The 13,573-nt window shown below is 46.7% G+C and overlaps 1 protein-coding gene across 2 annotated transcripts in view; it reads left to right on the forward strand.

The window, feature by feature from the left end:
* Nucleotides 1-292: 292 nt before the first annotated feature.
* Nucleotides 293-13,573, forward strand: part of stt3b (STT3 oligosaccharyltransferase complex catalytic subunit B) — a 142,863-nt gene continuing 129,582 nt past the window's right edge. Inside the window, exon 1 of one of the 2 annotated variants that reach the window (XM_070880584.1) lies at nt 293-715. In XM_070880584.1, the coding sequence (XP_070736685.1) occupies nt 549-715 (167 nt within the window). In that variant the 5' untranslated portion in view covers nt 293-548. The remainder of the gene's footprint in view (nt 716-13,573) is intronic. The other variant, XM_070880583.1, reaches the window with a different exon arrangement.

Below are 13,573 nucleotides of genomic sequence, written 5' to 3' on the forward strand. Positions count from 1 at the left end.
GAACCTTTCCCTCCCCTCTCTCCACTCCAATGATCAGCCTCCACGCCGTCCCCGCCGCTCTCCCAACACGCCTTCGCGGATTGGATCAAAGGCTTCGCTGCTGCGAAACGCCCCCATCTCACCTCGACGGCATAGTAAGCCTCGCGCCGATTGGTTGACAAGTAAAAACCATACCAATGGCCGGAGGGGGAGGGAAAGAAATCGAATCCGCGGCGGTTTTTCTTGCCGCTTCCGGTCGCGCTGGGTGTCACCGCCCTGTTTCTTCCCCCTCCCCCAACTTTTCTTCTGGTTCCGCTACCGCAGTTGCAGCCGATTGGTTCCCACCCCGTGAGAGGGAAGGCGATTGGCGGGGCACACGCGGCCCCGGACCCAGCGACGCCGTTGATGTTCGTGCGGGGCTGAGACCTTGACGACGCCCCCCCCCCCCCCTCCCTCCCTGGCCCGGCCCCCTTCCCTACTCACTTCGGTTATTTAAAATATATATTTAAATATTCTCGGCCACAGCGCTTGTGTTTTTTTTAACCCCATCTTCCGTTTACTGCTGTAAAATGGCGGAGCGTTCTGCGCTGGAGGTGAGGAGCCTGGTATCTCACCCGGCTGGCTGGCAGTCCCTCCTCTCCTTCACTGTCCTCTTTTTGGCCTGGCTGGCTGGCTTCAGCTCCAGGCTCTTCGCCGTCATCCGCTTCGAGAGTATCATCCATGAGTTTGACCCGTGGTGAGTAGCACGCGCGCCGCCGGAGCCGCAACTCGCTGCCGGGGACCTCCCCTGAGGGCTAGGGGAGACAGAGGGGGAGAGCTGGGAGACAGAGGGGGAGAGCTGGGGGTGGTGGGGGGAGACGGAGGGGGAGAGCTGGGGGTGGTGGGGGGAGGGGGAGAGCTGGGGGTGGTAGTGATGGTGGGGGGAGACGGGGGGAGAGCTGGGGGGGTGGTGATGGTGGGGGGAGACGGGGGGAGAGCTGGGGGGGTGGTGATGGTGGGGGGAAAACTGGGGGGGGGAGACGTGGGGAGAACTGGGGGGGGGGGAGAGAGGTGGTGGGGGGAGACGGGGGGAGAACTGGGGGGGGGGGGAGAGAGGTGGTGGGGGGGGGAGAGCTGGTGGTGGTGGGGGGGGAGAGACGGGGAGAGTGGGGGGGGGGAGAGAGACGGGGAGAGTGGGGGGGGGAGAGAGCTGGGGGTGGTGGGGAGAGTGGGGGGGGGAGAGAGCTGGGGGTGGTGGGGAGGGGGAGATGGGGAGAGCTGGGGGTGGTGGGGGGGAGACGGGGAGAGCTGGGGGTAGTGGGTGGGAGAGCTGGGAGTAGTGGGGGGGGGGAGGAGACAGGGGGGTAGTGGGGGGGGAGCAGACGGGGATAGTGGGGGGGGGGGAGACAGGGGGATAGTGGGGGGGAGAGCTGGGGTTAGTGGGTGGGAGAGCTGGGGGTAGTGGGGGGGGAAACAGGGAGAGCTGGGGGTAGTGGGGGGGGGAAACAGGGAGAGCTGGGGGTAGTGGGGGGGGAAACAGGGAGAGCTGGGGGTAGTGGGGGGGGAAACAGGGAGAGCTGGGGGTAGTGGGGGGGGAGAGAGCTGGGGGTAGTGGGGGGGGGAGAGAGCTGGGGGTAGTGGGGGGGGGGGAGAGAGCTGGGGGTAGTGGGGGGGGGGAGAGCTGGGGGTAGTGGGGGGGGGGGGAGAGCTGGGGGTAGTGGGGGGGGGGAGAGCTGGGGGTAGTGGGGGGGGGGAGAGCTGGGGGTAGTGGGGGGGGAGAGCTGGGGGTAGTGGGGGGGGAGACGGGGAGAGGTGGGGGGGAACGGAGGGGGAGAGGTGGGGGGGAACGGAGGGGGAGAGGTGGGGGGGAACGGAGGGGGAGAGGTGGGGGGAACGGAGGGGGAGAGCTGGGGGCGGTGGGGGGGAACGGAGGGGGAGAGCTGGGGGCGGTGGGGGGGAACGGAGGGGGAGAGCTGGGGGCAGGAGAGTGGGACATTGTGCGGGTGGGGAGGAGAGCATTGGGGGCAGGAGAGGGGACATATGGAGGGGTAGTGCATTGGCGGCAGAGGAGTGGGACAAGGGGGGGGGTGGGGAGGGCAGGGCAGAGAGTTGGGGGCAGGAGAGTGGGATGCTGGGGGCAAGAGAGTTGGGGGGGGGGGTGGAGGGGAGAGAGTTGGCAGGAGAGTGGGACATGGGGAAGGGAGAGAGTTGGAGGCAGGAGAGTGGGACATGGAGGGGCAGGAGAGTGGGACATGGGGTGGGGGAGTTGGGGGCAGGAGAGTGGGACACGGGGGGGGTGGGGGGGGGGTGGGGGTAGATCTGGAGATATGACAATGGAGTCATGCAGAGCTGGGGATAGGAGAGCAGCCATGGGCTGTTCTGGAGACGGGAGTGGGACATGTGGGTGGTTCTGGAGAAAGGTGAGTGGGGACATGGGGTGAATCTGGAGACAGGACAGTGGAGAGTGGGGGACTGCACAGTAAGACATGGGAAGGTCTGGATATAGGAGAGGGGGGACATTTGGAGCTGGAGATAGGGGAGGGGCATGGGGGATCTAGAGAGGAAAGTGGGGACATGGAATCTAGACAGGAGAATGAGACATTGGGTGATTTGGGGATGAGTGAGAGGGGACATGGGCAGGATCTCGAGATAGGAAAGTGGGGCTTGGGATTCATTTGGAGAATGGGGGCATGTGGTGGTAGGAATGGAGGAGAGGGCCTTCAGGAATCTGAAGACAGGAGAGTGGGATTTTCTGGAGCTGAGAATAGTGGGACAGGGTGATTTAGAGACCGGACAGTAGGGCTATGCGGAGCTGGGGCAGGAGAGGGAGCATCGGGAGATGGCAAAATGGGAACAGGAGCGTAGAGGCTGGAGATAGGGAATTTGAGTCCTGGAGGATCTGGGGGTATGAAGTCAGGAATGGAGATTGAGAGGAGCAGGAGACTGCCAAGCAGGGAGCAGGAAATTCGGCAGGTGGGGTAGAAGCTGAGACATGGATAGAACAGGGAATTCACTCAGGTGGGGGTGTGCAAGAGGCTGGGGAATTCAGGGAGAACGACATGGCAGGGGAGCAAGGGAGACAAGAGTGGGAGCTTGAAGTACAACAGGAGATAAAGGAGGAAACAGGAAAGTGGGCATATGAGTGTAAATAGAATAACTAAGGGTCTGGCATGATGGGAGGCTAGAGATGGGAACAAGATTCGGCAAAGGACAAGACATTGAGCATGTGGTGCAAATGAGTTTGGGAAGAGGTGAGCATGTTTGGTATGGACTGGTCATAGAGAGCAGAAAATGGAGGAGGTAGGCATACAGTATACTGGGGAGACTTTGGTCGGATACTTTCCCTCTTGTACCTGATGCAAGGCACCTGATGTGAAACCATGCTAACAGACAGTGTTAATGAATGAATGGATTTTGGAAAATTTTCATTCAAGCTCTCAATAATTTAATTCGGATCAATGAAAGAGTGAGCACATTTCAACTACGATCAGGCGGATGTTAGGACACTGACTATTCATTGGGCTCAGAGTAAGGAAATACGGCAGTTTAACTGTTGTGGCCTTCTCCATTTGCACAATGTTCCTTTTTTAAAAAAAAGTCACCAGGATTACTTAACTATGTAAACTCAGTAGAGCAAAGATCATTTTCCATATCTTGTGAATGACTTAATAGTTGGCAACTTGATTTGATTCAAATATAAAAATTTAGAAAAAAATGCCTGTGAAAAAGAAGAGGCCTGTAAAGTCCATTCAATTATCGTGTTAGGATTTTGTTAAGGGTTGCGAGAGAGCTTTGTTCTGCAGAGGGCAAAGCTGGTTGATATAAATTGAGAAAGCAGGCTGCGATTGATTTTGCAGTTGGTAGGTTTGCATCTGTAGCTTGTAGAACTGTTGTTGATGGTGTGACAGTTATTATCTTTGTGACTTAAGTTTTTACTTCAAAAATATATCATTAAAATATTGCAAAGGTGTTTGTTCATGTCTTTCATATCTGACACTTGGATAAAAGTTACATACTATTAAGTTTAAAGATTGAGAAGGATTTGTCTCATTATATGTGTATTATGGTGCTGCTATTCATATCTGACAGCAAATTATATTAAAAGATGTACACTGTTAAGCAGAAGAGCTTGAATGGTTGTGAAAAAGTTGGGGCAGCATATCCATGTTTGATAGCAATATGCCCAATGACTGATTTAAGGCTCCAAATAGACACCTCTGGGAAGGATAAAAGGTGTCCAAGTTGAATAATCTGTTAATTATAATAGCATGAATACATGAAGGGTAATCCATTCAAATGCATGTAGTGAGGACCATATCATTATCAGATGTTTGTTGTCAGATGTTTGCAAAATACGTTAATGACCTTTGGTAATAAAAACAGAAAATGCTGGAAACACTCAGCAGGGCAGGCTGCATCTGTGGAGAGAGAAACCATTAACGTTTCAGGTCGATGACCTTTCGGTCTTTTGTATAATGACCTTTGGGACAAGCCAATCTTACTGCACTAACTTTCTTTCCGTTTTGGCTTTTTGAATCCAGTATTGGACTCATGAAAATTGAATACAGGACTCTGAATGGATGGCAAATAGTTCTATAATTTTTATGATATTCAAACAACTAGTAATGTTTCAAAAATATGGTATATTTTTGAACTTTATAATCAAGAAAATTTGCAATGGTTGCAGTTGTTATCCACACGAGACATAACAGAATTAGGTCAGTTGCGCTTCAATGGGATGATATTAACAACTTGGGATATTTCACTATAGTGCAAATGTAATAATAGAATTGTTTTTAAAACAGTAGAATGGTACACATACAGTCTTTCATTTACTAGTTTGACATTCCATATGTGCTGGGAATAGGGTCTATATACTGTAATATGAATATGGGATGCTGTATACCCTCAGCTATTGCATTGCCCCTTTCCCTACATCAAATGCACTTTTAAACGTACACATATGCTGTTAAGCAATCATATGGGTCATCCTGCTTATGTGCTGCATCCCAAACTTGAGCTCTTCCCACATCCTATCCCACCCTGGAATAATACTGGGCTCGCATGTAGGCTGCACCCCCCCCAATGAAATATCTTTTTTCTTGCTTTAAGACAGTGCATCCTATACGTGAGTCAACAGGATATTTATTAAAAAGAATAGCCAGAGTCTGGCACTTGGATTGACCATAACTCAGTCTCTGGGTTCTCTGCTGGTGTTATTAAACTCCAGTTTTCTTGTGGTTTATGACATTGCAACCGTTTCACTGAGTTATGCCTTGGGCCGCCGTGTCAACTAAATTTCCTGCTCCATATAGGGTCATAAGATAATTTTCACTCCTTTTAAGAAATACTTGCTTTTTAAATTATTGCTTCTACTTTTATTTGCCTGAAGCCCTTTTCCATTTGTATATATATATATATATGTTAAGGTGTTTTGTCTATTACTCGTGAAATTTTGTCTAAAGCCCTTTATTGCTTTGTATGTATACCTATGCTAAGGGTATCTTACTGATTTACTGCTGGTGACATTTTAATAATGCTTATCCTGTATCTAACTCACAGTATTCCCATAAATAATCACGAGAGGCTCATCTTAACCCTCTTAGTTTCAGTGTAAGATTTGCTGTGTGAAATTGACTAACTTGTATCTACGCCTCCATTCCTGTGTGTACTAATTGAATTGTTCCGTTAGAAAGGCAATACATAATGATGATTATGTTTCCCTATTAACACATATGCCAACTTAGTTACCCCTCTGTGGTGCACTATAAGATAAGATGTTTGGCAGAACTGTTTCTGTTGGTTTCCATTTTGGAATCTAGAACGAGTACTGTTCTGAGGGTAGATTGGCATGCAAGTTCCAAATTCCAGAATTTTAAAGGGCGGGGAGCCTCTGTCGTGTGCCGAGTTAACCAGTGGTGAGCCCTCTCTCTCGACCCGTGGAAACTGAGTTGTTGCCTTCATGCATAAGGAACATTCTGTACAAATGGGGAGTTCAGACACTCTTAGTTTGGATCCTGTTGCTGCCATTGTAGAAAAGGATATTAGTCAGAAATATCATATTAAATAGGATCAACAATGTGATCAGATGCATTTTCATTGTTTGATGGTTTGGCATTTAATTGTTTAAATGTATTAAACACCCCTTACATTATCAGTCATCAACTATCTGCTCTTTACTTGTTTGTATTTATACAGTAGAGAGCAACAATGTAAATCTAAGTTATGAGATGTGCTTGTGCATCTTAGCGATTGATCATTGTAACAAGTCTACATGTTTCATTGCTGCCTGCAGTTGAAATACTGTAAATGTCATCTGTTTATCAATGTCACACTGGTCAGGATCATTTGCTAGTCTCAACACACATTCCTGTAAAAACACAATATGCAGCTATTTGTTGGCAGATATTTATTAGCTGGGTTTAATGTTATTTATCTCTACACCAGTTAATAAAATTTTTGCATACCGATTAGTACATTTTTATCATTATGTGGGGAACCTAACCTGTTCATACTGCATCGCTTTTTATAAGATGTGAATTTATATAGGGTCTCATCACATCGTAAGTGTTTCACAAAATTAATTACTTTTGGAGTGCAATGACTTATGTAGGCTCATTTTTTGCCATCCTCTTCTGCCCTCCCATACCTGCCTTGCAATACACAAGAGTCCTGTCGTTTTCTGTGCATATTGGATTGCTCTTCATACCTCCTGAAAATAAAGTTTGACTCTTGAGCAAGGTCTTTATTAATGATATGAGTGCATGACTAGTAAAATATTACTCTTCATATTTATTTTAAAGGAAAGAGAAATTCTAGGTTTTGATTTTAAGTATAGTCATTTATACTGATTATACTGTTGAAGTGTCCGTGAATGTATGCACTTTGGTAAGCTGCCAGTTAAAGATTTTATTTTATTTATGTTAGCCTAGTCATTTCTTTTTTTTCCACCAGTGTTATCACAAGTGAAAGTAGGACTGCAATCATTGCCTCCCCAGTCTGGTTTGAGCTGTATATAACACTTGTGGGTGGAAACTTGGGAATTTGTACAAAAAGCTTTAGTTATGGTTGTGACTCCAATTTTAACTGCTAAATCTGTTGCAAGCAAGGCCAGAAAAGAAAATTATAGTAATCTGCAGCAAAGGTGCTGGTGGAGTGAGGGAAGTGATGTAGAGACGAAAACAAATCAAAACGGCACACTTACTTGTCGTACTATTGTATATCAACAACAGCTTGCATTTATATAGCACCTTTAACATAGTAAAATGTCCATGCTTGTAAGGAGCGTATTAAAGGAGGAGGAGGGAATCTCAGAACTTGGGGATTAGACATCTGAAGGCACAGCGATAATGGTAGTGTGAAGGAAATCTTGCTTCAGAACTCTGTTGCAATATTTTTTTTAAAATCCCCCACTTGAAGAGAACGCGACTGTTAAAAATGTTGAATCTTTTTTAGTTTTCAGATGCAGATTATTTTGAATCCGACTGATCCATTTTTTTTTATTGGAGATTGTTTTTCACAAGGGTATTGGTGATCCAAGTAAATATACAGGAGTATAAAACTGCATCGATGTGTGTAGATTGTAGAGCCATGAAGTTTGCATGTAGATGTCCTTTGTGACAGTAGGAACCTATATCACTGGACTCGATGCCAGGTGTTACCAGATTACTCTTTGTGTGGGAGCTTTGGATCATGAGCAAATGCATTGAGTGTATCAAGTTACATTTTTGCTATGTTTGCATACAAGAATAGATTGCATAATATGAGAACATAATAAAAATCAGGGGTGATTAAAAAGCTGTTTGGACCATCAAAGCAAATCTCTTTAGCATGTTGGCTTTCCCCTCATGGCATTTAATTGTATTTAATATAATCGCAATTCTTCTGTCTCTATTTCCTTACTGTTTAGATGATTCCAAACATTTTCTGACTATCAGTAAGGAAATTTTTTCCTGATGTCTGTTCAAAATTTACATTGCTAATTTTCATTTTGGTTCTAATTTGTTTCCCTATTGTCACCAATTCACCCCCCAGAAGGTATTGGCTCTTGTTGAGTAGTTGCTTAACAAACATTGATTACGCTCCAGTGGCTATTAATCCTGTGAGAGCCTCGACTGTGGAAGACTTCACATAACAAGCAAATGCTGTCCACACAAACACCCTAACCTGGGATGCTGAGGTCAATTGTTAACACCGAGCTTGATTCTGTCTTTATGTCCACGTGCATGTACTTTCCAGTTGCATCACTATATATCAGTCAAGAGCAGGAACTTTGGCTAAAATTGCACAAAAATTTTCCAGAAGTGAGTGAGACACCGTACATGAATGGTTTAGTTGAATAATTTTTTTAATAAAACTTGTAATTTGAATTAAATTTTAACAATGTAATAAGATGAAATAAATAAAATAATAACTAATTGTTCTGAGTGAAAATTTTACAAAACAAAACATTATCAACAACAACCAGCAACAACATCGGTAAAAACAACACTCAAACCACCCCTGCACTCTCCTACAATTCTACCTGCGGCCACCTTTCTCAAAGCCTTTTCTCCCCAGTTTCCTCCCACTATCCATACCGCTGGCCCTGCCCACATTTGGATCAGTATGTCGTGCAGCAGAGCACCTTGAGATTGACTGCTGAAGGAGGGGGAGGGGTCCCTCTGGAGAAGTTGGGGGTGCTGAGGACCCATCTTCAAAGTCGGAAGAAAGTACTTCCTCTCGACAATCAGGTGTTTTTGCATCTTTTTTTAAATATATTATACTTACTATCTTATATTTATATTATTTTTTATGTTGTATTATATTATCAATTAATGAAAATAATGTTCCAAATCATTTTTCAAATAGATCTAAATAACTCTTCTCTCTCTTTCTCTTTCAACACAAACGATCTCCACCTCAGCACTCTCCAACTCATCAACATTCTCTCACTATTCTCTGTGCATGCGCAGGGTCACCTTTTGAGCCCAAAATCGTGGGAGAATGCCCGAGCTTGCGCAGAGACCCAAAAAAAATGTTTGTTTCTAGGGGGCTGCTTGCCTTTAGTAAGGCAAGCAGATCGCCGACTTTCAGGCACTTTGCCACCGCCCGCTCCAGCCCACTACTGCTGCATGCCGCCATCGCCGAGAATCGACTATCAAAAATCGTGGGAGTGCGCAGCAGCGGTATTCCGGCGGTTCAAAAGATGCAACCGCCAGAATACTGCTAAGAATCGGGCAGAAGCAATCCGATTGGAAATTCTAGCCCATAAAAACAGATTGTAAGAGCTTCTACAAGAATGTAAAACGGAAGAGATTAGAAAAGAAAATGTGTGTCCCTTAGAGACAAGTGAAATTATAGAGAATAAAGAAATAGAGACATTGAACAAATATTTTGTATCTATCTTCACAGTAAAAAACAAGCAAAACATACTGAAAATGATGGGGAACCAAGGGTCTAATGAAAGTGAGGAACTTAAAGTAATAAAGTAAAGAAAAAGTAGTGGAGAAATGAATGGGACTAAAAGCTGACCGATCTGGACCTGACCTGATGACCTACATCCTAGGGTTTTAGAAGAGGTGGCTACAGAGATAATGGATGCAATGGATTTGATCTTCCAGAATTCCCCAGACTCTAGAACAGTCCCTGTGGATTTGAAGGTAGCAAACATAACCCCACTATTCAAGAAAGGAGGGAAGAGAGAAAACAGCGAACTATGGGCCAGTTAGCCTGCCATCACTAACATGGAAAATGCTAGAATTTTCTATCATCAGGGATAGGTTAGAGGGCATGTAAAAAATCATCATATGATCAGGCACAGTCAACATGGTTTTATGAAAGGGAAATTGGGTTTGACAAATGTATTCCAGCTTTTTGAGGCCGTAACTAGCAGAGTAGATAAAGGGGAACCAGTAAATGGGTTTCCAAAAGGCATTCGATAAGGTGCCACACAAGAGGTTGTTGCACAAGATTAGGGTTCATGGGATTGGGTGTAATATATTAGCATGGATTGAGAATTGATTAACGGACAAAAAAAATAATAAATGGGTTATTTTTGAGTTGGCAGGTCGTCGCTAGTGGGATCAGCCTGGATCAGTGCTTGGGCATCCATTATTTACAATCTATATCAATGACTAAATGAGTGGAGGGAGTTTAATGTAACCAAGTTTGCTGACAATACAAAGATAGGTGGGAAAGTAAGCTGTGAGGAGAATGCACAGAAGTTGGAAAGCGATTATAGACAGGTTAATTGGGCAAGGAGGTGGCAGATGGAGTATAATGTGGGGAAATGTGAAAACTATCTACTTTGATAGGAAGAATAGAAAAGCAGAATATTTTTCAAAGGTTAAATGTCGATATCCAGAGGGCTGTGCAGGCTTAGTCATTGCGTATATTCATGACCCTTCGGATCACCCTAGCCCGGAACCAGTGCACTACGGTCCTCAGCGCATACGCCCCAACACAGGAAGCTACAGACGAGTCCGAAGAGGAGTTCGACTCCAGCCTCGAACAATCCCTATCCTGAGTATCAACAGACGACAAGCTAATCCTTCTGGGCGACTAACGCCCGAATTGAAAAGACCACAAATCTTTAGGGAGGTGTGATTGGCAGAGAGAGGGTAGGGAAATCCAACTCCAACGGTACCCTCCTCCTGACACAATGCTTAGAACATGGACACGTCATAACCAACACCCTGTTCTGTCAGAAAGACAAGTATAAGGCTTCATGGCAGCACCCTCGCTCTAAGCACTGGCATGTGCTAGACTACGTCATCGTCCGAGCGAGGGACCGCAAGGACGTGCGCATCACTCGCGCCATGCCAAGAGCTGACGACTGCTGGACGGACCACCGCCTAATCTGCTCTGTCATCACCCTCAACGTAGCCCCAAAACAGCGATGGTAACAGAAATATTGCTACAGGAAAATCAACGCTGGAGCACTCCAAGACCCGGCTAAGAAAGCACTATTCAGCCAGCGTATCGCTGCCAACCTGTCAGTGACCCAGAAATGCAGAATGCCCACAGTGCCTGGTCTGCTCTCAAGGCCTCCATAATTAGCACCTGTGAAGAGACACTCTGTCACTCGACCAGGAAACACCAAGACTGGTTTGATGAGAATGACTGAGATCCAGGAGCTAAAAAGCTGCAAGCACAAAGCATTCTTAGACTGGAAACAGCAACACAACTCAAGCAAGAAAGCAGTTCTATAGATGCCTGAAGGCCAAGTTCCAACAAAAAAAACTCACGACCTAAAGAACAGATCGTGGGTGGAGAAACCGCAGGAAATCCAGCAGTTAGCCGACAACCACGACATGCATGGATTCTTCAGCGCAGTCAAGACCAAGTGAGCCCAAGCACCCAAGCTCCTACCCCACTGCTGATCAAGAACGGCGAGGTACTCATCAAGAACACAGGCAGCCAATGCTCGCTGGAAGGCGCACTTCGAAGACCTCCTCAACTGAGACTCTGTCTTCGATGTGAGTGTCCTTGACTCCATTCTGCAGCATGCTACCTGCCATCATCTCAGCACAACCCCAGCCCGGTATGAGGTAGAAAAGGCCATCCAACAACTGAAAAACAACAAGGCCTCAGAAGCAGATGGAATCACTACTGAAGCACTAAAACATGGCAGAGAAACACTTGGCGCGAATACAGAATCTCATTTCTCTTGTCTGGAAGGAGGAGAGCATACCAGGGGATCTCGGAGACATGGTAATTGTGACGATCTTCAAGAAAGGCGACCAGTCCGATTGCAGTAGCTATAGAGGACTTTCTCTGCTGTCTGCCACAGGGAAAGTAATTGCAAGAATCCCCCTCAATTGCCTTCTCCGAGTGGCTGAAGAACTCCTCCCAGAGTCGCAATGTGGATTTCGCCCACTAAGGGGCACAATGGTCATGATCTTCACCGCACGACAAATCCAAGAGAAATGCAGGTAACAGCACCAACCCCTGTACATAGCCGCCTTTGATCTCTCAAAGGCCTTCGACACTGTCAACCATGAGGGATTATGGAGCGTCCTCCTCAAATTTGGATGCCCCCAAAAGTTTGTCACCATCCTTCACCTGCTTCACAACATGCAAGCCGTGATCCTGACCAATGGATTCACCACAGACCCAATTCACGTTAGGACCGGGGTCAAGCAAAGGTGTCATTGCACCAATACTCTTCTCGCTCTTCCTTGCTGCAATGCTCCATCTCATCCTCAGTAAGTTCCCCGCTGGAGTGGTGCTAATCTACAGAACAAACGGAAAACTGTTCAACCTTTGCCGCCACCAGGCCAGATCCAAGGTCGTCCCATCCTCTGACATTGAACTATAGTATGCAGACGACTCCTGCATCTGCGCACACTCGGAGGACGAACTCCAAGCCATTGTCAACACCCTTACCAAAGCGTACGAGAGCATGGGCCTTACACTAAACATCCGTAAAACAAAGATACTCTTATCAACCTGTCCCCGATTATCAAAATCCATGACGAAGCCTTGGACAATGTGGCCTATTTTCCATACCATGGGAGCCTACTGTCAACAAGGGCTGATATCGATGACCGAGTCCAACACCGCCTTCAGTGTGCCAGTGCAGTCTTCGGTCGCTTGAGGAAGAGTGTGTTTGAAGATCAGGACCTCAAATCCGTCACTAAGCTCATTGTTTACAGAGCAGTAATGATTCCTGCTCTCCTATATGCCTCAGAGAAACGGACTATGTTCTCGCTCAGGCCAACATCCCCAGCATCGAAGCACTGACCATGCTCGATCAGCTCCACGTCATCCGCATGCTCGATACGAGACTCCCAAAATAAGCACTCTACTTGGGGCTCCGACACGGCAAGCAAGCCCCAGGTGGGTAGAGGAAATGCTTCAAGGACACCCTCAAAGCATCCTTGGAAAAAGTGCAACATTCCCACCGACACCTGGGAATCCTTGGCCCAAGACCGCACAAAGTGGAGAAAAAACCATCCGGGAAGGCGCCGAACACCTTGAGTCTCCACCGAGAGCAAGCTGAAACCAAACGTAAACAGCGGAAGCAGCGCACGGCATCCCAAGCACCCCACCCACTCGTTCGTTTTACCACCGTCTGCCCCACCTGTGACGGAGACTGTAGGTCCCCATAGGATTCATTGGTCACATGAGAACTCGTTCTTAGCGTGGAAGCAAGTAACCCTCGATTCTGAGGGACTGCCTAAGAAGAAGGATATTCAGGCCGAGGTGATAGATTTTTGGATACTAAGGAATATGGCAATAGAGCGAGAAAGTGGAATTGAAGTAGACAATCAACCATGATATGATTGAATGGCGGAGCAGGCTCGATGTGCCGTATGACCTACTCCTGCTCCAATTTATGTTCTTATAACCGATAACCCCACCCCTGCCCCCCAGAACAATATGGTATGGTGAGTATGGGATAATTGCAATCCTTTGAAAGGAAGTTTGACAATTTCCTGAGCGAAGAGGACATTCTAGTCACCAGGAGTAAATAACTAGTTTAAATTCTGTAATCTTCCCGAACTTGCCTTCAGGAGTTAGATAAATTTCCTAACATTTTTCCTGAATTGGCTGTTCTTTTTACCTCTCCCAGGAGACACCATTGCTAGGGGAGGGGGTTGATAGTGTGATGTTGAACTGACAACTAGAT

The sequence above is a fragment of the Pristiophorus japonicus genome, chromosome 5 (genome assembly GCF_044704955.1).
Source record: "Pristiophorus japonicus isolate sPriJap1 chromosome 5, sPriJap1.hap1, whole genome shotgun sequence".
In the NCBI taxonomy this organism is placed as follows: domain Eukaryota; kingdom Metazoa; phylum Chordata; class Chondrichthyes; family Pristiophoridae; genus Pristiophorus; species Pristiophorus japonicus.